Source organism: Macadamia integrifolia, chromosome 6, assembly GCF_013358625.1.
Source record: "Macadamia integrifolia cultivar HAES 741 chromosome 6, SCU_Mint_v3, whole genome shotgun sequence".
In the NCBI taxonomy this organism is placed as follows: Eukaryota; Viridiplantae; Streptophyta; class Magnoliopsida; order Proteales; family Proteaceae; genus Macadamia; species Macadamia integrifolia.
The window spans coordinates 15047385-15073231 of NC_056562.1; the positions used below are offsets into that span (position 1 = coordinate 15047385).

Genomic DNA, 25847 nt, shown 5'->3' on the forward strand with positions numbered 1-25847 from the left:
TGATCTAAAACCTAAACTTGAATTGAATTGCAATAAATCATACCAAAGCAGGGTGGGCACTCAATTTAATTTTATACGGATTACTACCCCTGCTTTATTTAATTGTTATACGGATTAATCAGATCGATTTAAACAGTTTCAATTCTATTTAAAACCAACAGATTTCGCGATTAAAACCGACCCAACCCATTTAGCTAATCGGCCTGAAACTTGAAATCATAATCGTACCATTTACTAAACGATTTTACAATTTCAATGTAAATAGATCAATTTAATTTCGGTAAATGGTTTCGATTACAAATTCACATCCTTAGTCTCTACCACAATCTCTCTCTCCTTCACCATGGTGAAATAACATACCTAACATATATGAACAGAAGATAGAGAGAGAAAGAGTAAAGGGTGTTGGTGGAAGACTAGAAGTTGTGCTCCTCTATAGATAACACTCTCCTTTTTATTATTTTTCTATTTGCTATGAATATATGGATAACAACATTAGTATGGTATGCAGATTTCTCTGACTCCAATGCATAACACAGTGGTTGCAACCTCTGCTGATAAAATAGACACCACATTTGTGATCTAGGGATAAACTCCAGTCACAAGCATTCCTTCCACTCCACCCCATCCCCTCTCTTTTGTGTGTGTATGTGTATAAAGGCCCCTTGGATAGTTCTATAAGATGTAAATAACACAAAATTAAAAAAATGATACGCACATTTCTACCATGCTGGTCTCATGGAAGGCCCTCTCCCCTCATTTTTTTTAACCCATTAGAGGGTCAAAGGTCATAAATGCTCTGCCTTTTACAAGTACGAAATCGATAATATCTCCACACTACCATTGTACCCTATGAACACCGTCCAAACCCCGTACCCATCGATTGTCCCTCGAACTTGGGTGTGGAAAAACTCAAATCCTCATCTTTGCAATACTACCAAAACTTTAAAAGGATCAACTTAGAAATGGGAGTATTAAAATAACCTCTGATGCAGATCTTGACACCTTTTAATCACCCCTTGTCTTCAGTACTTTCAAAAATATAATTTTCATTACCAAAAGGTATCACTTTTTTTTTTTTGACAAATACGAAAAGGTATCATCACAGTTCTCATATTTCAAATAAACATGTAAAATGATAACATTTAACCTAATTAGAAAGAATTGTTTACAATACCAAGAGGACCAAAAAAATAGGCTACAGATAAATTGACATTTGAACAGTGTCAATAAAAAAAATCCTTGATTTAAAAAAAAAAAAAAAATTTACCTATAGATGGTGTAATCTAAAAATCAGATTCTTTACCCCCCAAAAAATAATCTAAAATCAAATTCTACCATGATGTTTTCATGGATTAAAAAATTATTTGAATGAATATGATCTAGGGGTCGTTTCCAGCTGCACGCAAGTCGTGGCACAACCTCAGCGACCTGTGTTATTCAATTGTACAAATCGGAGAAAATAGCATCCAGAAAAAAAAGGGGGGAGGGAAAAAAAGGCAAGAAGGATAAGCTTTCAAAAAATAATGTAAAAAAGACTATCTATCACTATCTATGTACATGAGACGATATAATTCAAGACTCCTACACTTGTCTGACACCGCTACAAGAATGAATGGAATGAAAACAGGGGTACCTGTAAGACTGAACCATAGCAACAACGCCCGCAAACCAGTGCCCCCAGCAGCAGAGCTATGTATGCTCCTCCTCTCCCAAATTTGTCGAAATTTTTATTTTCTGTTTTTTCTTCTTCCATCGCATACCAACAAACACAAAAGGCGGCATAGTACAAAGCTCCTAAGAAGTTTTTTTTTTCCATGTAACCAATATCTTCCCTTTCGTTCCATTTGAGGTTTTACAAAAATATTGTACAAGGCGGCCCAACAAAGAATTTTTTAACTTTCCACAGCGCCACCAAGGACCAAAGAAACTGTCCCTTCTTAACCAACATACCTTCCTATTTTGCTTGCTTCTTATTCTTCTACTACCTGCCTATGTCACCTCGTCTCCAAGATTCTTCCTCTCTAATGCTTCCTGCCTGCCCACCACCATACCTTTCAGCACTGGCATAATGCATTTGTATGGCTGCAACTGGGTCTGAAACCCCTGTACAACTTCCTCCTCCAACCAGGATACTACCTCCCCCTACACCATTCATTCCAGCTACTCTTCCTTGCGTTTGAAAACCTGGCACACCTTCGTAACCATTCCGTTTCTGCATCTCTGAAAACACGTCATGGCGCTTCATGTCTACCATGAATGGTTGCACTTCCGTCCCGTCATAGGTCCTGTAAGCTTGAAAATCACCGCTGACTACATCTTTACTCGGGAAAATGGAGACACAGCCCAAGTTATGGTCATTCCTTTTCACGGTCGGAGGCAGTGGCTGCGGTTCAACCCTGCATGACGAGGATGTTGAATAGTCCCCAAATGCTACAGGATATTTCGCCAATAAGACTGCAGGATCTGGTAATGATGACAGCCCAGTCTGTATCCGGTTCCCATCCCAAAAACCGTAACTCATCATGGGGAAATCATCCAAGCTTGAATTCTTGCAAGGATCAACCTTAGGCATAACTGAAGAACCATCAGTCCCTTGATTAGGTGTGAATTTCAAGTTAAATGCCCTGCCACTAGTATCAGGAGACATCCCCTTGTCATCACCATCACGACTGGAGGTGGGATTCGGCTTCTGCAAAGGCGAGGGATGACTAAGAATTTGACCAAACAATTTGACATCACCAGTCTTACGTGAGTTTTCTGCCACATCTGGGCTACTCAACAAATGGGGTCTGGGATGATCACTCGTCGACTGTTCTTGAGTTCTGGGCGGAAGATAGAGCGCATCCACGGAATGGGGAAGTATTGACGTGGTGCACTTCTTGTCATATGATTCCTGCACAAAATGCTGATAGGAATGTTGATCTCTGTTCATCTTTGAGAAACTATTAACTACAGAGGACTTCCCACTGCTTTTGCTGTCGATATCCCCATTAATCTCTTTCTTGTTCAACACATGGAGAGGATAGCCTCTGAGAATCTGTGAGGTGACCACCTGATTCAACGACTGTCCCAAAAGATATTGATGGTAAATATCTGCATTTGAAGATTCCAGTTGCTGCTTATTTCCCTGCTCCTCAACATTAAGAGTTGAGGATGGTGGTGGTAGTGGAGGCTGCATATGATCCGCACTATGGACAACAGAAGAATCCTGTAATACTAAACTTGCAGACACAGGACAACTCTCTTTCGGTGGCCATGATATAATTTGAGGATTATGAACAGATGAAAGACCCTCCAAAGAGACCTGATGTTGTACATTGGAAGTCGAGCTAAAACCAGGAATAATTCTTCTATCTGCCACACTGCCAGAAGCTTTACTGTTTGGAGAATCTGGTGGAAAGCAAAATAAAGTACTAGTATTGCTATTTGTATCTGCACTACTCTTCGTATGTTTTCTATCATCCAGACCATTTCCAGACACTGCAGGGTGTGTTATTTCTGAGCACATCATATGCCCGGCAGTAGCACGTGGTTCAGCATGGAGGTCAACTGCACAGTTCAATCTCACCTCATCTCCCTTTGGTCCTTCCGCACATACAGGTTCATCCACAAGAGCGACAGTTGGCTCAGTAGACTCTTTTCCATGTTCTTTCTCAGCAGTAGAAACAAGACTTTCATGAACCCCCATACGCTGTTCATAACTCAATGCAGTCTCTACCTTACCTTCCACCTGTTCCATTGACTTGATGTCACCATCGAAACCACATTTTGGCACAGCCAGAACATCATCAGCAACAACTCCCAGATCCTTCTCAGAACCTTCATCTTCTGATTGCCCCAAGTGCTTTTTCTCAATGAACCCATCTGTATCAGTCTGCAAGTTCGTTATACCTACATTTGTCGATGCTTCCATATCCAACGGCAAGTCCACATCCATCCTAGATGATGATTGAGTGCTGCAAATGGCAGACTCCATCTCCACAACACAAGCATCTTCAGTGTCACTCCTTCCTCCATTGGTATCACTCACTGGCATTCCATCATTGCCTGGCCCAGGCTGGATCACATCCAGGCCAAGACACTTCCGGGCCTTACTAAAGAAGATTTTGCATTGATCTTGTGACCTTGTCCCCATACAACGGGAGATCTTTCCAAAATCCTTACCATAAGCTCTCAGTGCCTGTATGAAAATGGACTTCTCATCATCTGTCCAATCAACTGAATCCAACTCCCCACAGCTATCATCTGAACAAGTTTCTTCGTCATCAACAAGCTGCATAACCTCAGGTGTCAAAGGTTGATTGTTTCTGTAGCTAACCTTCTGGCTCTTCCACTCTTGACAACCCTCGCCTGGGTCAACAGAACTTGTAACACAGGAGCTCATTGCCTCGGATGATAGAGCACCACATATTCCAGTTAACACATCAGCAGCTGTAGCTTCTTTGTCCTTTGCAAGAATATCAACACCAGTTGACACTTCCAAGGCAGCATCATCACATGTTTTGAAGCCATGTAAACCCACCCAAGACAACTTTCCCTCGCAAATCTGATGAGCCTTCAAGCTTTCATCAGCTTGAGCTGCTATCACAGAAGCTGCTCCTAGCATATCAAGGGAAGCGGCATTAACCTCTCGATTCCACTTCTTTCCTGATGTCACTAGGTAAGTATTCGCAGGGTAACTTCTTTCTAGCTTTCTCAGATCCAATTTTTTCTTTATTTTATCAAAACTTTCTGATTTCTGGTTTTTGTAGTAGAACTCAACACAATCAGCAGTTGTCTTGTGCTCAAGAAAAGAGGCAATTTTTTTGAAGTCCTTCCCAAACGTAGCAAGCATCTCCATGAAAATTTCCTTCTCCTTCAAAGTCCATGGATTGATCATTGACTTTTCCTTCTCAACAGCACAGGGGTCCTCAACTAATCCATTTGTGGTAATGAACCTTGAAAGCTTCCTCTCCTTCTCATCCAAGATTAATGCAGGCATCTTCAGACTATTCCTATAGAGCTTAATTTGGGAATCTGACAGCAGCTTGCTGGCAAAATCCATCATCTCTCTGCTATAAACCGATGGTGAATTACCAACTGCAGCATATCAAAATGTGGAAAAATGAGATTCATACCAAAGCAAAAGCATCTAGAAGCATTGCCAATAACAAAATAAACAACAGTTTAGAATCCAAACAAGTTAATAATAAAAGGTATCAAAACATAACGTGCCACACAATAATTATGACAAGTCAGAGCCAGAACTAAAAGGAAAATATAAATGACCCATAAAGGACAAGAAGAAGAAGCCAGATGCTTGAATGAAGTTTCTCAACAACAAAGCCCAGACCCATGATAATTGCTTTGAAACAATTATCAATTATTACACCGACAAATAATCAACAAGTAGGGTTAGGAGATGACGAGCTTACCAGAAAAGCATGAACCAGATTTCTACAATATAGAAGAGGTTACACCAGTTGTGTAGAAAGGATAGTTTTCTTCTTTTTTTGGTTTTTTTTTTTTTTTTTTTTGTGGGGGGGGGGGGGGAGGTTAGGTTAGGTTATAACAGTTAAAGAGCTTCCTGCACTACATAAATAGATTTATTCCTAAAAATTCTGTCCGGTGCTACATTGCATCTCCAAGGAATCGGTTAGCCATACATTCTTATTTCACCCACACTCCACTACCAGCAGATATATCAAATTTCAGCTTCATGCACAGGAACATATTCAAGCAGACCATAGTAATGATCAGAAGCCATACTATCATATCATGATTTCGACATAGAAAATGTACTTGATATGTATTTGCAGGACTACCAACAGACTGAAAACCATGTCTCATTTCCTTGGTCTATAATAAATTGATCAATGTCCTCATCCTGAGACCATCAGCAGAACTAGGAACCTGGCTGACCATATAATCTCACATAAAACATTCAAGCAGTGGTAAAGTTACAGTAACCGTCTTCAACAACAAAATTAATTTAATATATCAGTTATGTGGTGACCCCTCAACCATTTATCAAAGCCACCACTAAAGTTCTCAGAAAACATAAAGTCATTGTAAGAAATCACGCTGCAGTTGAAGTTCACATCTTGCCCAATTTCCAATCAGGAGCAAGCAGAGAAGACTTGAAAATTTAAATGCATCACCTTTTTTGTGCAGCACATCAAATGTTCAACTTGTGTAATCTATGCAAGGTATTCTCTAATAAAAAAAAAAACAGTTTTACACCCATTATTCTGTGATTCTGCCACAGGCAATTGAAAATCCAAAATCTTGAACCCAAAATCCTAAACCTGGAACAAATATTTTGGCGAAATGAAAGGGGAAGAGGAAATCTGAGACCGAGCAATGGCAAGTTTTTCAATACTTCCACCAGCCATGCATTCAATCATACGTCACCTCACTCCAAATCATCACCAAGAATGTCAAAGTTATTGGGTCAATTGATAGAACCATTGAACTAGTAATAGCATTAACACCATAAAGCCATCTCAAAATGCCAATGTCTATATCTCAACAATGGTGAACAGTGAACAATATTTTATACACAACTACAATGAGCCCAGTTGTTGACTGCATGATCTTCTCAATGCAGATTCATCTTCCACTCCATAACTCACCACTCAACCACAGATCCATCCTTGCAATTCCACAAAACCCACTTTGAGATCAATAACTTCAAGACACCTTGGCATTCTAGACTATAGAAGGGAACTAAAACTTGAATCATTAAAGGCCACTACCACCAAATGAAAGTAAATTACATGATATTCAGAATTGGTCTTGCTTCACTAGCCACCTGAAAGTGTCAAACAACTGAAGAAAAAGGCAACAGTAATATCATCAATTGACCAACGATGATGACTATGAATGTCAACAACTAGGATTTCTTCAGCAACTAAATTGAGAGATATCTTATGTATTCAGAGCGGCCATGTAATTTGGGCATCAGCAGACAACCAAAATAGCGCCAGTACCAAATATCCTAGGATAAGGTCACAAACCAAACTCAAATCAGAGCATCTATTACAAACTTAAAGTTAGCTCATACCTTATGTTTTCTAGGAAAAAAATACTGGAAGACAATTCCCCATACCAAAGATACACATACCATCACTCCATAAATGAAAAGCTGGCTGGGAAGTTGATCATCAAATATGAAATCCATGACTTTCTTTTGTCATGAACTGGTCGATTAACCTTGTTTAGTGGAACTTTGCTGGGAAAGAGGATTCTAAAAGAAAAAACAAAACCATAATCTGTACCAAAATGACAAAACCAAATCATCTTTTAGGATTCATTGGGTCAAAAGGCTCCACATACTAAACATTCTCTACATTTTCTCTACAAAAGAACCACTAAATAACATATTTAAATCACTTTTCTTAAATATATACCTTGAACCTACATGATGGATGTTAGAGGTGATCATCCCTGACAATATAAAGTACAAAAATGTAAAAATTAGAAAACACAACGTATGGTATGTTAGGTTTGTTTTTCTTAGTTTGCAAATTATTCCAGAACTAGAATACCCAAAAGAAGGGGTTAGATAGATGTGCAGAATAACAAACTGCAGGTCAATCTTCATAAATTTCATCATAAATGTAAAATACTAATTAAAAAATACAGAAGAAATCAGAAGGATGCAGGGTCCTTTGTCTGCCTGGCTATTCAAGCATGGGCTACTTCATAGATCTTTGGGCTTCGATTACAAAGGAATAGAGACTTTACAAATAAAGACTGATGGGTACGAATGTTTCTATGTAAAGATGGTAATAGAAAGCAATAAAGTGCTAATGGAGTCACCAAACAAGCATATCCACAGAAGCTGCCTAAAGAAGTCAATCTCCGATGATTTGTGAATGCAATTATTACCGAACCAAAGAGTGTCCATCATAGCATTAATGTGGGGAAAAAAGTTAACAAAAATAAGTTATTAAAAAGAGGTCGGCGAGGGCAAAGACATGGAACAAGGACACATAATCAATACAACAACAACCTCCAAAACCTTATCCCAACTTAATGGGGTCGGTTACATGGGGATTCCAAACAAGGACAAGCGCAAGGATCCATGGAAAAAGATTGAGGGATTATGGCAAATTATAATAAGTGCCGGCTGTCAACCTGATGCACCACTACAAATCAGCCTCAAGCTTATAACGACATACTATAATAAGGTAACAACTGTCTACCTAACGTACCATATAGATCAGTCAAACCAAAGCGTCCTACATGCATCACATCCACCACCAAGATAATCCATCACCCAATCTACTTTCATAAAAGGAGGAATGAGATAACGAATTCTTGATAGCCCCGCTAAGCATGAAAGAAATAACTCAAACACACAACTCTGTATTAAAAACTACGTAATCACACACAACTCCGCATTAAAAGCTAGATACACAACACACAACTCACATTAAAGACTAAAAATGCAACCCACAACTCGAGCCGGAGGCATCTGTGAATAGCAGTTCAATGCACCAGCATAAAGCCCACCACCACAAGCAAACTGTCCAACACCAAACCTACTACAATGTAATAAGGATTTTGTAGAAGAAAACTCAATAGCCCCACTAAGACACAGAATCAATAATTTTAACCAATTTATAAGTAGAAAATCAAGTTTCCATGATTTTTGTGCATGGTTTAACTGCTCCCCATTTTCCACATTCTCATCATAAAAACAAGAAAGGGACGTTGACCAAGGTTTAACAATTATAAAACTCACGAAATCAATCTAACTGACTCAATTCGGAGATGTTTCGGCTTATATTGCTACTAAAATAATTTCCATTATTGATGGACAAATATTTTTATCTGTTGATCTATTCAATGCTGGAATCTGACCAGCTATTAATGTGGGTATTTCCGTCTCCAAAGTAGGATCTCCTGCTCAAATTAAAGCCATGAAACAGGTAGCTGGCAAATTAAAATTGGAACTAGCTCAATTTGCAGAGTTAGAAGCCTTTCCACAATTCACTTCTTATCTTGATAAAGCTACTCGGAATCAATTGGCAAGAGGTCAACGATCTGCGTGAATTGCTCAAACAATCCCAATGAGCCCCTCACACCTTAGAAGAACAGATAGTTACTATCTATACCGGATCGAATAGATAGTTACTTGATTCATTAGAAATTGGATAAAGAAAAAGAAATTTCTTCTTCAGTTACACAACTACTTAAAACCGAGCAAGAGCTAGAAAGAGGCCCTAGCTCGTCAACTATAGCAAGAGCTCAATAACTAATAGCCAAGGACGGTAGGTGTAGCAAAGGGAAGGCCCTCGATCCAGGAAGGACGAGCGAACAGAATGATCTAAACCAGTCAGTAACCAACCAATAGAGAGAGCTATCCGAGCAAGAGCACAAAAACAAGGAGGGGGTGAAGAAAGAGAGAATTGTTCTAGTAAAACATTTGAAAAGCCAACTCATAATAATAATCCTCGACCTTTTGGAAACAGAATCTTTCCTGAAACCCACTAATGTTAGCGTCTTAACACTTCTCCCTCCAACAAGATTGTTTACCTTCCATGCCTATAGTACCTCTCGTTTTCAAACCATAGAATAGATGAAAGCCAAAGAAGTTGAAACAAATCTCTAATGATCTAACTTAGAACGAATGCACAAACTGCATACACATGCAAAGACATATACATCAATTCAAAAGATCGAAGGGAACATATCAAATGATATACAAAATAGAAAACATAACTATTGTAACCAAATTGATAGTAGGATTCACCCAAATTTAAAAAACATGAATCTAAGGCTCCCTTTGGTATCACTTCTATTTCTATATTTCTTTGATTCCATGAAATGACCATTTATAGCAGATATGGGAGTTGCCCGATTCATTATAAGCTTCGATAAAGAAGTTTGAGGTGGTATAGAAATGTTCAACGGAGGCCTAAAAATGCTCCAGTTAGGAGGAATGATCTGTTGCAGGTATAAGGATCTAAAAGAGCTAGGGGCAAACCTAAAATGATTATAAGAGTAGTAGCAAAAAAGACATGCGTAGTTTAGGTCCGGTCCCAAGTATGACATCGGATAGACGTTTTTGGGCAAAAATCCATGTTCCCGACCCCATTTAGGTGAGATTTTTCTGTTTCTGTTATGGTGTTCTCCTTTCCTTTTAATTTTCTTGTCATCTTTGATTGGATCCCTGAAACCGACCCAATTTAGTTGGGATAAAGCTGAGTTGTTCCTGCTGTTGCTGTTTTTGATTTCATGAAATAAGTCAATAAATAATTTTTTTGTCAATAAAATTGAAATTGTTTGGATGCACCAAGGTTTAAGAACTCGTTTCGTTTCGGTGTTTTTGGTGGATTCAAAATAACCGAAATTTCGGTGAAAATGTGTACTTTTTCCATTAATTTTGCTTGGCCATTTGGGGGGGTTAATGGCCGAAATTAGCGAAATAAGCAAAATGAAATGACCAAGATTACCGAAATTTCAACAAAATAGTGCATTTTTTTTTTACAGAAAAAAAAGAGTGAAATTTTGAAATGAAATGACTAAAACGACCGAAATTTGGGTGAGACGACTGAAATATGACCAAAATTGTGTCTTTTGTGTTTCATAGGCAGTTTCGTTTCGGTAAAATAAAAAATACCAAAATTTCGATGAGTTTTTGAACCATGTTTGCATCACATGAAAATAATTTCAAGAATAAGGAATACACTTGGATCATAGTTTTCAAATTCCATTCCCTCTCTTTCTCTCGTACCATGGCACCAAATCCCATCATCATCCTTTGTATCCCTTTTATGCCTCTACATGCGAGTAGGGTTCGAATAGGGCCTTGTGCCTGCACAAGCTTCACGCCCTTTTGATCAGGTGGCAGCTATCGAAAGGAATCGAATTCTGGTAACATTCCTTAGTCAGGGGAGGCAAGGCTCAACCAATCCATGGCAAAGGCATAGAGGTCGGGTTGCAAGGTGCTAACAATGGTTCTCACAGTGCCAAGGGCTTGACAATTGATAAGAAAATCCATTATCTCCAATGGACACCAACTTCTAGATCTACTGTGGGGACCTTCAAAAGTTCGAAGAATCGATGGAACACTAGATGTAACATAGGATCTAGTTCAACTAAGAATCAACCCTACAGTAGGATCGATGTGATGTCGGTCAATGAAGAATTGTAACAAATACCATAGGGGAAAATTGGATCGATTGTATTGCAATTGCAAGTTAACTCACTGATCAATGAATCTGAAACTGAAGAAAAGAAAATAGATGAAGATAGAAGGAAGATGGCTGGGGAAGGGGAATTGGGGAACTATCGCAATCTTGGGCCTCTCACCCCCAGCATCTCACTGTCACTACATCTCACGACTCTCATTGCTACAACACAAAGCCATTCTTTTCCTTCACACAAATTGTCTAGGGACTAGACCCCTTTCTTATATTTATAATCAAGTAGCAATTACAAAGTGAAACTCCCCATGTGTGAAATTGCAAAATAGCGAAGGAAACTCCAAGATAGCTATTACAATAAAGAAATCCTACTATCTAAAACTAAAAATTTGAAAATAGGAACCATTTAATCCCTAGTTACAACCAAATTGGTAACTAATTAGCAATGAAAACAAAAATAAGAAAGATCTTCTAAGAATCCAATCTTATGTAGTCACCCATGGGCCCCACCAAGGATCTCCTGTATGAGTGGCATCACAGACACGTTGACTAGCAACTTTGAAAGATCAAAGATGTTAAATCTTTTCGAAGGGCAATGGAAAGAGAAGTCTAAAACAGAGGTACTCGTCGATATGATAGGTTGATTTACGATAACCAACCATTATAAGCATAAAGCCTAATATGAATTTGAAAGACAATACCAATAGTGGGGCTGGTAATTAAAATACGAATAAGATGGTCAAGTAGACGGAACTCCCAGAGTGTGAAGTCCCTTGGGATAGGGGATGAGACTTGAATTTTAAAAAACATCCCTAGTTAATTTGGTCATCAGATTGTTTTCCCAAGGAGAAAGGTGGCATAGGAATTAGAAGTCTGATGGATGTCGATAAATCATTCAAAATGCGAATAGCGTTCTGGCATCCCCAAATAACTCCACGCAAGATGTAAAGAGTCCTAAATTATCTCCTTAATTTCTCTCATGATAAATCTCCTTAATGTGAGCTGGCTCAGGGTCTTTTAGAAGTCCACAATCATAAGCAGCAGCCAAACTCCATATGATCTTCACACAGCTGGCCATAATCCCTTACTTGTATGATATTGAAGGCATCTAAAATCCAGATGGTATGGGACCCACAAAATCTGGAAATATCCACATCCAAATGGGGAAATAATTTTGATGAATATCCCCAAGATTCTCTGCCACCCAAGCTAGCATTGTATCCTTCGAATCCTTCCAATTTTAGGACATTAACCACCTTACAACTCAGCTGGTTGATTTGGTAGAAGAAAATTTTTAATCCTCTTCGGTTTACTCTGATATCTATCAAAATATGGAATACTGCTCTGCTGGTCAATGGCACATCTTGGCAGAATAGATGGCTAATCTGGGCAGAAATTAACTTGATCAATAACCCCAAAATAGGGAGCAGACTTGAACCTCCTTTGAAGCCCAATCGTTGGGCCTGCACTGTATCAGGATGGGAATGGAAAGACATCAGGGCAAAGGTTAAAATTTTGGAGTATTTTGAAGCCTTGCTGGAGATAAATGGGCAATAAGGAGATGGGGAGTTACGACAGACTTGAAGCTTCCATTGTCAAAGGAGGTCGGTGCATGTAGAGCTTCCGGAATTGGAGGAAATAATAGAGGTGAACATTTGAGGCAGAGAAATTTCTCAACGTCGGAATTTATTCCAAAGAGAGAAGCAAACCAGTATAGTGGGGCAGTGAGACGTTCGTTTTGGTACAAAGAATACCAAAGAGGGGAGGGCAATTTTGCTTCATTTTTTAAACATGTCAAATGACAAATTTACCCTCTATTTTAGATGTTTTGAACACATGATTCAGCAAAAATAATTGGACATGGTTACAGCCTCTAAAATTGAAATAGCTACTCCCCTATTCAAGATTTATATTTTTAAAACTGATTTCTATTCATAAGAGATAGTGGGCAAAAATCATACCAAAGAGAGCCAAAGTAAGGTGATGGATTATAAACTTTTAGTTGGATTATTGTAAAGTGCATCATGTTACATGATAGAATAACAAATTTCTGGTGTCCATATATGTCTAAACGAGTTACAAGCTAACAATCGATAGTTCAAAATTCGGTACCGGTTAACCATGAATAAAGTAAGAGTAACATTTGAAGCTCATTTTTTTAAACAGGTAATGCAAAGATTTAAAAAATGCTCTAATTCTGATCTAAAGGGGGGAGGCTCCTTTCATTTTGCCCAGTCGATAACAAAAAATTTTAGCTATTGATTGGTGACAATCACGTCTTAATTTGAATGGAAAGTTGATTCATATACGGTGATGAGTTCGAAACATCAAATTTCATCTTTCAGATTCAGATATAGAAAGAAACTTGTCCAATAACACTAAGTCTAATTAATTATATTCAAACCCCTAAACCAAACCAAAACCCGTCACACAGACACAATGACATCAAAATTTGGAGCATTTGACAAAACACAACACCTATTCTGAAGTAAATCAGTAAAAAATATCAGAACCTATGATAACAGAAATGAACTTATGTTTAGTTTCTTATCTCCACAAGTTCTATAATAGGGTCAATTTCCCAGGAAAAGAAAACAAGTTGCCCTCCAATCAATAAAATGCTCCCAATCAACTGTATAATTGTATCCTAAAGGACTGACCAACAAAAGTTGAGAGAAAGGGCTTCTTCTCAAAGCAAATTCTATGCCAATCAACAAAAAACAACTTTCGTGCTAATCCTACACACATGAAATCAAGGCATCTGCATTCACTAGATAAACAATCAGAAGACTGATCTTCAAGAAAGAGAAAAGCATAATAATCTTAAGAGTTATTAATCTCCAGAATTGGTGGCATTAAGAAAGAAAAACAGCTGTTTGTGAACTGTTCCTCGAGCTTTGAAAGCTAGACAGTAATTTTTTCGCATTATGATAACTCAATTTTACTTGCATTTTTCAGTAAGCAAGATAAAGTTAATGGATCCTATGACAAAGCATATTACCAGTTGAAGTAAACCGAGACCGGATAGATGATCGATTTTTCTGGTGACCAGCATGCGACACTCGGGAACTCATTTCAAATCGCCTTTGAAACTTCGACCGGCTCTTCCTCCTTGAAAGTAAACGCATGTCATCCTTCCATAAGTATTGAATTGCCCGAAACTTCATGGTGAGAATTCTCTCCTTGAATCGCAGGAAACATTTCCTTGTTGCAAGTTTCTTCTTAACAAGTACCCTGTTCTGCAAGTTAAAGGCACAGCTGGCTCCCCAAATATCAACTTCATGTTGCTCAGAGGGCAATAGTTTATTAAATACTTCAAATGCTTTTCTTGCATTATCTTTATTCGAAGCAAATATTGAAGAATGCAGTTTACATTCTTTGCCACTATGCGGGCCCAAGTTACTGGAAATCTGAGCACTGGAATTGATTTTAACAAGGTTATTTGCTTCTTCCACCCCAGATACATTGATTTCAACACGGTGATTTGATTCCGCTGCCCCAGATACACTTGCTGCTGGCCTTTTTTTGTCAGAGGGTAATAAACTTTGTCCACCAGCAGTTGTAGAGCTGGCTACTTCTAAACCCATAGAAGATTCTTCATGCTTTGCCACATCTGCAGAAGAGTCTGGATTTTTCACGCATGGTGGTTCCACAAACTTGGACGTAGAAGTTCTTGGACTGTCGATATCCTCATCCCCAACTCCAGTACATACATCTACCAAGGTATCATTGTGAATCATTGGCTTCTCCTCAAGGACCTCTCCCGCAGCAGCTACTTGCAGCGGAGCTGTTGTTGGCAATACATTAGATGCATCACATACTTCTGTACAATGTTTGGGCACACTAATCACTTGTAAAGAACTGGGCCCTCTTAAACAAAAACCACCAATTTCCAATTCCAAATTCAAGGATTTGAGCTCACTGTCAAACAAATCAATTTCATATTCAGTCTTCTCAATCGCCTTCAAAATATCACTTTTTAATAGCAGCAACTTATTCGTGCCAGTTGATCTCACAAAACAAGAGTCACCAGAGCTGGCATCCTCAGCTTGTACTAGATCAGAAAGAAGGGAGCTTAAATTATTCAAGGGATTGAGCTCCAAATTCTCTAGACTAACAGGGAACTCTTCCAGGAAATTCTGAAATCCTTGATCAGGTGAATCACTTAAATTACTCATATCATTATCAATATCTGCCACCTTATTATATGATTTGTCATCCACTCCTGTAGCCACAGGCAAACAAATAGTGCAATGGGTGAATGATTCGTAATAAACCAGACAATTGTAAAAATATTTGCAGCTAATGTTTGAATTGGGAACGACTTTACAGTAAAAAAGCAACCAAGAATGCTCCTCTGAGAAGTTAGAAACAAATCCACATATTGCTAATGAATTCTTACAGAATCCCGAGAAAGATGAACAATGCACATGCACGCATAAGAGAGAGAGAGAGAGAGAGAGAGAGAGAGAATGTCACCAAATGCAAACTAATCACTGGATTTAATATGACATCAGTTATCCCATAAAAGGGAAAGCAATATATATCTGACAAGGATAAAACTCCCTAAGAGAAGAAGTGAAGAGCCAGTAAGATTATATGCTTACAACCATTGACCACAAGCCGAATTACTTCATGTACTACCTATCAACCATAAGTTTTAGGCAAGCCTAAACAGCACACACACACACACACACACAGTTTTGCCAACTTTGTAGGCATAGAAAACATGAAAACCTCATACAGAAACATAATCCTTTCAACACTATCTCCAGTCACACCCTCCACTCAAAGCTTACAAGATCCTACAATTGGACAGCACCAAACTATTTAAACACCAGAGACACCTGGAAAACAAGCAGTACAACAGGCATGCCAGCACTCAATACATAAAACACCAAACCATTCTGACAGCACGAAATCCTTAGCAAGGGAATGACATGCCCTCCTAATAAAAGTGATGAATCACAAAACCTATAGGGATGAATAGAAAACTATACCATTTCAAATTAAAGAGAAAGAGTGTCATAAAAAAATAAAAAACAGCGTGCCCGTACTCTGAATAAAATTTTAGAAGAATACTGAACGTGGATCAGAACCAAACTTACAATTGTGAATTTCCATATATACCACAAAAATATACTGTCACAGAGATTCATTCAAACCAACAAATGGCAATGATCATAGAGGTAAGCAAGGCATAAATAATTGACTGCACAAGTGGAATCATTTGATTTTGGAGAAAATTTAACTAACCTCAACTCAGAACAAAAAGAAAAGGGGGAAAAAAGGCAAAAGAAATGACTACGTGCTTTTGTAGGGAAGTCCTTTTACCCCAGAAAGAGAATATAAAAGAATTAACACTCTATGAAGAAAAGCTCAACGAAGATCCTCAAGGACAAATTTAGTTAATTTGCGGGGATTTTAATAACAGAAAAGATAAACACTATATATTACTAACAGAGCACCAAAAGGAAAATGGTTGACCCAGTCTTAGAAAACCTCAAAGTTTCTACACTATGTTGTTTCAGAGGTACAGGGAACAAACTGTCTAAATTCCCGGAAAGAATTGTATCATATAAACATAACTTGTGATAGGATTCACAGGGAAATCCACACAACCCTCCCCGCCTCCCTTTTAAGCCAAATTCCTGTCTAAATTTTAATATCCTCAATACCATCAACAATAGCTCATCTGACAAAAGTCAAGAAATACTCGAGTAATTTCATCCAAATGAAACCTTGAAAGCAACATCAATGCGTACCTGGCGATGAACTGCATGCCACAGAAGACGGAGTTGCGGGAGAGGCACATTCTGATAGACCTGTGATTCTGGGGCTTTTGTCGGACATGCTTGGAACAGGACCATGCATAATTCTATTGTTGTTTGAACATGAAAACAATCCACCCTTTCCAATAATTTCATCAGGACCTTCAACCTTCGCCTTCTCGTACTTTGCCAGCCCCTGGCCCCATCCAAGACGCTGCTTCTTTCTGAGACAGGACTCATCAACAGGTGCAGCATTATTTACAGCAACAGAAGCATCCCCAGAAGGTATACAAGCTGAAGGTACTTTCCCGTGCCGTAAGTCGGGCTTCATTTCCTCTGAATCGGCTTTGATGCACCTGCTGCTTCCCGAGTGGCTGAAACCAGAGCCACGTGATGACAGGCTACCAGAACGGGTCCATTTCCGGGGCTTCCAGTTGATCGGGCCAAACGAGTGATCTTTGTCATATCTGTAGCCTGTACCCAAGCCATCAAGACCACCCATCTTATCATGATGATCTTTGCAGTTGAGTTGATCCCATGACGAGTTTTCAATGTCAGAATGAGGGTGAGATGGGTATGTTAAAAGATCATCGACTGACCTCTGAGCACTTATCTCATGCGGCACTAACCTCTGAGCACTTATTTCATGCGGCCTGCCTGAGGAGCTAAAATTGACATCAGTATCCCTCTCCGAAATATTACCTTTCCAGTCCTTCTGGCTGAAAGATCCTTTACTTTCCCGGCTGTTCCGCCCGTATTTTGCCTCGGCACGGGAAGCAGGAAACCGGCAGATATCATCATCTGCTACTCTCTCGCCGGACCGTGAAATCGTACATCCATAACCTGAATCATCGGGAAAGAGCTGGTAACCATCCTGCTTACCATGACCTTCAGCAGAAAATTAATTTAAACAAAAGGGAAAATCACAAGAAAAATCAAAAGCAAGCATAACACTGCAGACCTCGCAGAAATCGAAAATAACCCTAGTTTTGCCAGAAAAGTACACATTGAAGTCAAAAGAAAGAGCCTAAAAGGGGAAGTAAGATCTATGCAAAGAACCAGACAAGAAAACGAAATATGAAGAGACAATCCAATAGATAGTGTTGGGAAAGCGAAGATGAAAACGAGTAAGAAGATAACATATTCACCCACAGAGAATGGAAGAAAATGTTTTCTTTCTTTTCTTCAACCCCCGAATCAATTGGTTTGACAACTTTGGCACCCGAAAAACAGATCGAGGAAAGCAAAAGATGAACATAACAGGCTCACGAACCCAAGTGGCCCTTGGTCAAAAGAAACTATAGATTCCTAAACTCCGAGGAGTGGTGTTTCTCAAAACAATACAGTAGAACGGCTTTTTCCTTTGCAAGGATAAGGGACGTACCTTGAGGGCGGCGAAAGTCGTCCGAGCCCCATCGGGCAAAATCGCGAGATCCGTGATGAGAGTCCCTCCATCTTGCAACAGAGCCTAGGGCATCCGATCTCTCATTCTTCTTCTCCTTAAAAAGATCCTTCCGATCCCAGGTCGAAGGTTCCGGCGGCATGAAAAGACAGCCAATAGCATCGGCAACCAAAAGGAAGAAGATAATTGCAGAGAACACCTCAGCTCCCTCCTTCCCTCATTCAACGCAACGCCCACTCGACTAGGAGTCGTAGCAAGCCGAAAGGGGAAAACTCCACGAACAAAGTCGGAAAACCCTATCTAGGGTTTCCGGCACCAGATCCACAGACCAAAAAATAGATTATCAAAAGAATGCTTAGATGCCTATGATTGTTCTTCTTCTTCGAAAAAATAAATACCAGAGAAATAATCACCGCCGGTTCCTTCGCGATCTTCGTTTTCCGTCAATCAAAATCTCTCTCGCGGTGAAGAAGACGCTAACGGGGAAAAACAGCCTGGATTTCAAAAACAGACGAAAAAGGGGTGGAGGAAGAGAGAGATATCTCATGGCGCCATTAATCGGAATTCAATCCCCTCTCATGTCCGCTAAAGTCTCCCTCTTTTACTATCTCCTCACCGTGTTTTTTCCTTTCTCGTTTTCTTTCTCTTTGAACCCACTAGGAGCCCACTCCTCGTTGCTAATGTTTCTCCTTTGTTCCTATAATACCCTTGCTTTCAGTTTTAATTGACGATTACACCCAACGAGTGAACGGACCGTTCCCCCTCCCACCGCCTCTGAAGGTTTTCGGTATCGGTACAATGATACTGATAATAATTTCTCAGACCGTTTTGCCCTTTAAAATACCAATATCTTTTTTTTATTTATAGTATCAATATTATATCAGTATTGGGTACTTAGCTATACCAATACATATCAACCGATACAGTTGATTCGATATAGATAAATTGAACCATGCATCCTCATAAACAAAGGATAAACGTTTGGAGCTTAATGACCTAATCCTTTTCATAGGAGCCAAGATTATTGACAAATTTAGCCCAATTAATCATAATCTATTGGACCATCCGAGATCTTAGTTTTGGGTTTTTCAACTCTCCGTAGGAGTGGTATTCTCAGTCTAAATACTAAAATCATGCTCTGAAAGTGAGATCTAGCTCTATTGAAAGTCACATTCTAAAGGTTGAGATAATTTTTTGAAATAAAATAATCATTTTATTTATTTTCAAATATTTATTTAATCTTTTTAATAAAAAATTAAGTGTCCCATGCATTTTTATATTCATATCATACGTTGACACTTTTTAAACGACTAAACCGCTCTCCACCTCATGTTATATTTAAAATAAATATATTTCATAGATGGGTAGTGAAATCTTAGGTAAGTTATATGTAGAGTTTGATTATCCATCTTAATTATATCATCAATATTATACAAACCCATCATGTGATCTTTGTTTTTTATTAATTTTTTATATTTTAAACAATTTTAATATTTTCAAACAAAATTTAAAACATTACATTGACTCATGAAAACATTAAATTAATTTTAAACTCACAACCATATAAATACACGAATGACATTAAAAATGTTAAGATCCTATTAGAAACTTCCACCTGACATTAGTGTGAGAAGTCATTTCCGAGCTCCAATTAGCTACCCTATACATGAAGAATAACAACTCTTCACGTATAGTTTTATGACTATATATATATATATATATATATATCTTCACAAATATTCTTCTAAACAACTATTGATAGTAACATAAATGAACATTTATAAAAGTAAAATGACACATTATCACAAAACCATTCACAAAGCCTTCACGTATTGATTTAATTTATAGTATCTGTTTCCGCTACACTGATATCGATACCTATCTGTTCAATTCCATATTAGAACAGTATTTTTCATCTGAAAAACATATTTGTATCGGTAGATGGTTAGGTATCGGCCCGTAACGATTTCTAAAACCGTACGTTCACATATAGCGGTATGGGTAACGTGTGTGAGGGTACTTTCGAGATTATGTCACACATGGTACATGTGTGAGGGTACTTTAGTCTTTCGAGATTACGGCACACATGGTAAATGTGTGAGGGTATTTTCGAGATTACGGACACTTTCCGCTGCTTTGTGCGTTACATTTTTGTCCTGGCCCACCGACGTACACATGTTTTGCGTTTATCCTTATGTGGCACCATAAATGCGAGATTATCCTCGTAATTAAGCCGAAGGGCAATTGGGGAAATTAACCATTTATCGCCTTTCGATGCTGCTGAGCAATAACAAGTCAACTAATAAGGAGACTCTTACAATTGGCTCGTGCAAACCGCACGATTTGCTTAGACGGACGTGGCGTGAGACCGGTGACGTAAAGTAACATAAATAAACAAAATACGGTACGATTATACGAGCGAGCCGTTGGGGTTTGCGGCCTCGCTTCTCGCCTTCCCGCGCATCATGCATTGAGGCGAGCGCGTGCGACGAAATTAGGGCTGACGTGGTACGAATATTATGGTAAATCTCGACAACAAGCGATTAGTGATCCTTTTCATTGTTTTATTGGTAATGATTTTAATCAATACATGATTAACATAAACGACGAAGGAAGCATTCCGTCAACGTGTGGACCCGCATTGGGATGATGAGATGGGATGGGATTGGTGCCACAAAATAAATGAGGGTATTTCGGAGCATATATTAAATTAAAAAAAAAAAAAATAAATATATATATATATATATAGGTATCGGCTTACAATAATCCGGATCAAATCGTAAAAATTCGGTTTCGACGGATACATATGGGTTTTTTTGTTTGACAAATATTTAATGGGAAAAATATAATATATGATAATTTGATTAGTATTGATATTCTATTGGCTTCCAAATACGGGTTGAAATCGTCTGCAAATCCGATCTCATGCAATTTCGTATAATACCACCTTCAGGGGGTGACACATGTATTGATACCAATACAATGGTCCAGATCTGGTACAACTAATAAAACATTAAATCAGTGAAGAGGCATTTAAATCATATATGGATCATTGTATTGGTATCAATATACATGTCACCCCCTGAAGGTGGTATTTTATGGAATTGTACGAGATCGAAATTGCAGACGATTTTTTTCCTCCAAATACTCTTGTTGCAAAGATCCTTTGAGAAAAATAACAACTCACACTTTATTAGTGGTACAACCGCTTTTAAGGTTTTGGTTTATTTGAAAAAAACAATGGACATTGATGTTATTCTAACTTAGGATGTCAGTATTATAATTATTTAATGTCAATTTATTGCCAGTGTCAATGACATATGCATACATCACTGGTCTATTAACATCATTTATTGTCTGAAAGCTTTTGCATGAGAGAAATAACAGGAGGCATAGTGAAGGCTTTCCATGCTACAACTACTACAATTGAGTGAATCAAAAATTGGATTCGTGAAGTCACTTACCCTACTAATTTCTCTAAATCCCTTTCTATGAGATATAATCTTATATTCCTGGTCTTTAAGTTAAACTCCCAATTAGTAGGTTAAACCTTCAATTCATATTTACTAGTGTACTCCATTTTATTCTGTTAAACTGAATGTGAATGGTACAAGCAAAGGGAATTTGGGTATTAGTAATGGGGGAGGCATTATTAGAAACAACAACGGGAATGTTCTGATGACTTTTTCCAATATTTATGGGTTGTGTACAAATTCAGTGGTGGAGATGAGAGCTCTTAGAGATGGCTTGATTTTGTATAAGGATTTGAGCTTATCCGAATTTTATATTAATTCAGACTCTTTGATTGCGAGACTCGTATCTCAAAGTTCAAGTACATTGTGGAGTTGCTGGTGTTGGTTTCAATAAGTAATTAACCTCTGCAATTCCCTGAAAACTCGTATCTCATTTTCATTTATGGAAAACAATCGCCTAATAGATTGGTTAGCTAAATTTGAATGTGAATCTACTATAAATTCGATCTTCTATGGTGATAATCTCTCTCCATATAATATTAGTTATATCATTTGGGATAATAAAGTAAGAACAATGTAATCTTTCCTCTTTTTGAGGTTTTTATTTTGGGTTTTACAACTACCAGAGTGATTTATATATCATGGGTTGAGATAAGGCAAGTTATGTTCCCCATTTGTTTCTTTATTATTTTGTTTCTCTTATTTAATAAAATTCTATGGCTTCTCCAAGTCCTAGCTAATATTCGGGTTAGAGGAGACGTGGAAGTCATTGATGGGCAGGTGCTTCAATTAGACAGATGAAGGGGCTATGAGCTCTATTGCAATGACACCATTACAATAGGAAAACAAACACCTCCCCACATGTATGGAAATTGATGGAGATTTTTTATTTTTTTTTATGAAAAATTGATGGAGATTCAAAACTATAAAACATATGGATGACTAATAATAAACATAGATCAATGATGCACCAATTTTATATGGAAAACACTTTCAAAGTATACGATAAAAATGATGGGACCTATATATAACTTCAACTATATAAATAACAGGATTATAATATTTCTTTATAGTTAAAAAATAGGATTCGAATTAATAAATCGACTAATTGAGATTGAGTCGGCCTTTACTGACCCATTTATGTACTTTTGGCTCAGAATTGGCCAAGTGGTTAAATAAAGATCTGAAAAAAAGATCAATTAAATTGTAACTACAAAATCTCACAAAACATGTGAAGTGATAAAAGGATTCCTAGTTTACTCATAGCACGTGACATTGGTACCTTATACCTGATTTGTCGTCTCGTTGTGCCATATGTAAGGATTATATGCCCAAATTTGACCATTAGATTTAATTCTCAAATTTTTACCCGGAAAAAAAAAAATAATCTCAAAATTTAACAATGTACTTTCCCGTGTGTGACACTGCATCCTCTTAAAAACTTGACCCCTTCTGCATTCTATAATTTTTTTTTTTTTACTTCATTTTTTCATGTGGCAAACTCCAATTGAGGCTAAAAATATGCACTTCATTATTAAAAATAAGGTGAATGGATTACTAAAAGGAAACATGGGCATACAAGGGAGACGAGAGAAACTAATGGCCCGTTTGATAACGTTTCTACCATTTATGTTTCAAGAAACAGTAGAAACAGAAATTCCCGTTTCTGTTACCAGAAACAGAATTTTGGGTGTTTGATAAACCTTGTTTCTTGTAGATTTTTTATTTTTTACTTTTTTAGATAATATGGAAAAATATCTCTTTATCATTCTCCTGTCAGCGATCATGAAGATGGAGCAGATGGAAGATCAAGGTGGGTAGAGAGATAAAGAGAATGCGGGTGGACATGGAGATAAAGTGGACTGAGATGATTTTGGATTCCTAGCAGCTGATTGTCGAAGCTTTTCCAAAAGGGTTTTTTGGGAAGAAGAAGATCAAAAGGTTACCATTGCTGGATTCATCGACAAGGCAGTCGAAGAACAGTACCTTGCATTTTCTGTCTGCTTTTCCCTCAAGTCGAATCAATTTCCTGAAACTTGCATGATTCAAGCTGATCATCCATCTAGATAAACAAAAACATAAGCAACATGTTTTGGGTTTGAGGGATTTCACCAGCGGAGATCATCGGCGGAGATCTAGACATTCTCTCCAGCTTCGTCAAAGCTTTTGCAAAAGGGTTTTATGGTAAGAAGAAAATCAAAAGGTTACCATTGTTGGATTCATCGACAAGGCAGTCGAAGAACAATTCCATTCTTGCATTTTCCGTCTGCATTTCCCTCAAATCAAATCAATTTGCTGAAACTTGCATGATTCAAGCTTATCATCCATCTAGATAAACAAAAACATAAGCATTATTGTTTTGGGTTTGAGGGATTTCACCGGCGGAGATTGAGAAGTTCTCTCCGGCTTCATCCATTGAATGGAGTTTTCATTGGTAGAGATCGAGACGTTCCCTCCGGCTTCCATGGCTTTTTCCTTCAACCGACGTTTCGGGTTTGAGGGATTTTTATCGGTTTTTCACAATTATGGTGAACCAGAATCGTTTATAGAAACGACGAAACAAGTCATACTTGTTTTGTCAATTGCATTTCTATGAATATAAATTAATATAAATTTTGATTTATGTTTTTAAAAACAAGAGAAATGGAGCAACTTTATCAAAGGTTTTTTAGGCCGTTTCTATTGTTTCTAGGAACAGAAATGGAAGAAACAACAGAAACGAAACGTTATAAAACGGTGCCTAAATGATTGATTTTCAGGCAAAACATAACTAAGCCTTTTTTAGTAAAAGCCACATTACTCTTCCACACTTCTTCCATTTCCATGTTTCATATCCAAAAAATTACCCTTTTAAATATTTCATTATTTTTGTTTTTGTTAAACAAACTGTATACTAGAAACTACTGTCATATATATAAGATTTTACTCCGTCTATTCTTTGCTGAAATGACTATTACACATTTGAAATTCAAACAATGAGAATAAACATTTTGGTCAATGTAAATAAAATTTGAAATTACATATGTACAACGAAATTTTGACAAACTTGTACTTCAACCATATAGAACGAAAAATTCCTTCTCTACTGGCGATGTAACCTTATGATCAACTTGGGTGCATCATTAACTCCCACACCCTATTGTTCATGATCACAAACACCCTTATTGCATTCAATCAGATGGTTTGGATGCCTATGGTTAGAGGATGCTTACTTCACCATAGGTTAAGGGAAACTCGATTTGACCCTAATTTAGATTCCACAATTATAAACAAGGGGTAATACCAATTTGGCTGCTTGATCCTCAAGATACTTCTAGACAGGAGAGAATATACTAAAGTGTAGATACCATATATCATGGGGTTTGAATAGTTTATAAATCTATACTAAAAATCAGAAGAAGGTTCTAAATCAAAAGAGTATTATACATGTGACATTGCCACCTTCCTAAAGGTCAGCTTTGCTTGCTAGCAAAGAGAGCATCACAGGCTCTCTTCTTATGAATGACTTGAAGAATATTATTAAAGTATGTTTAGATTACTGATGAAATATTAAATATGAATATTTTGAGAACAAAAATGAATAAAAAAACAAAGGGAATCTTAGGTGGACTTTCATATTGTGAAGGATAATAGGTGGTTTCGTCACATTTAATTGGCGACATTTGCATAATCATATTATAAACACATGATTAGTGAAAAAAGAGGCTTCTAAACACAAAGATAGAATCAAAGAATATGTTTACGTGCACGCTAATGACAAATATGGAGATGTTTTTTAAAATCTCATTAGAAGAATCTACGGCATGGGTAGGGTTCAATGAGGATCACCTACCCGTACTGGTACACTACACTTCACGTAAGGTATGGTGACCGGTGCCATTCATCTATTTTGCTGCCATAAATGCCTCTCCATTCATTCTTAATGGTAGCAAAAACGACACATGAAAGGAACCACCTGACCACAAGTAAAGCGTACGTGTTGTAGGTGATTTGTGCGCAGGTTCCATCCCCTATTAATGCTAATCTTCTATTATTTTTCTTCTCCATCTTTGAATCCCAA

General features: G+C 37.8%; 1 protein-coding gene across 3 annotated transcripts; it reads right to left on the reverse strand.

Annotated features, from left to right (window-relative positions):
• Positions 1–1509: 1509 nt before the first annotated feature.
• LOC122082443 lies at positions 1510–18936 on the reverse strand. 3 transcript variants are annotated; one of them, XM_042650006.1, is made up of 4 exons: positions 18297–18936; positions 16907–17800; positions 14143–15366; positions 1510–5079 (listed from the first exon to the last, which is right to left on the reverse strand). In XM_042650006.1, the coding sequence occupies exons 1-4, from the start codon at positions 18454–18456 to the stop codon at positions 1985–1987; spliced, it is 5373 nt and encodes a 1790-aa protein (XP_042505940.1). In that variant the 5' UTR covers positions 18457–18936; the 3' UTR covers positions 1510–1984. The 3 variants fall into 3 exon arrangements, with proteins under 3 accessions (XP_042505940.1, XP_042505941.1, XP_042505939.1); XM_042650007.1 differs by having other exon boundaries at positions 1510–5082; positions 16907–17755; positions 18297–18935; XM_042650005.1 differs by having other exon boundaries at positions 1510–5082; positions 18297–18935.
• Positions 18937–25847: the final 6911 nt, after the last annotated feature.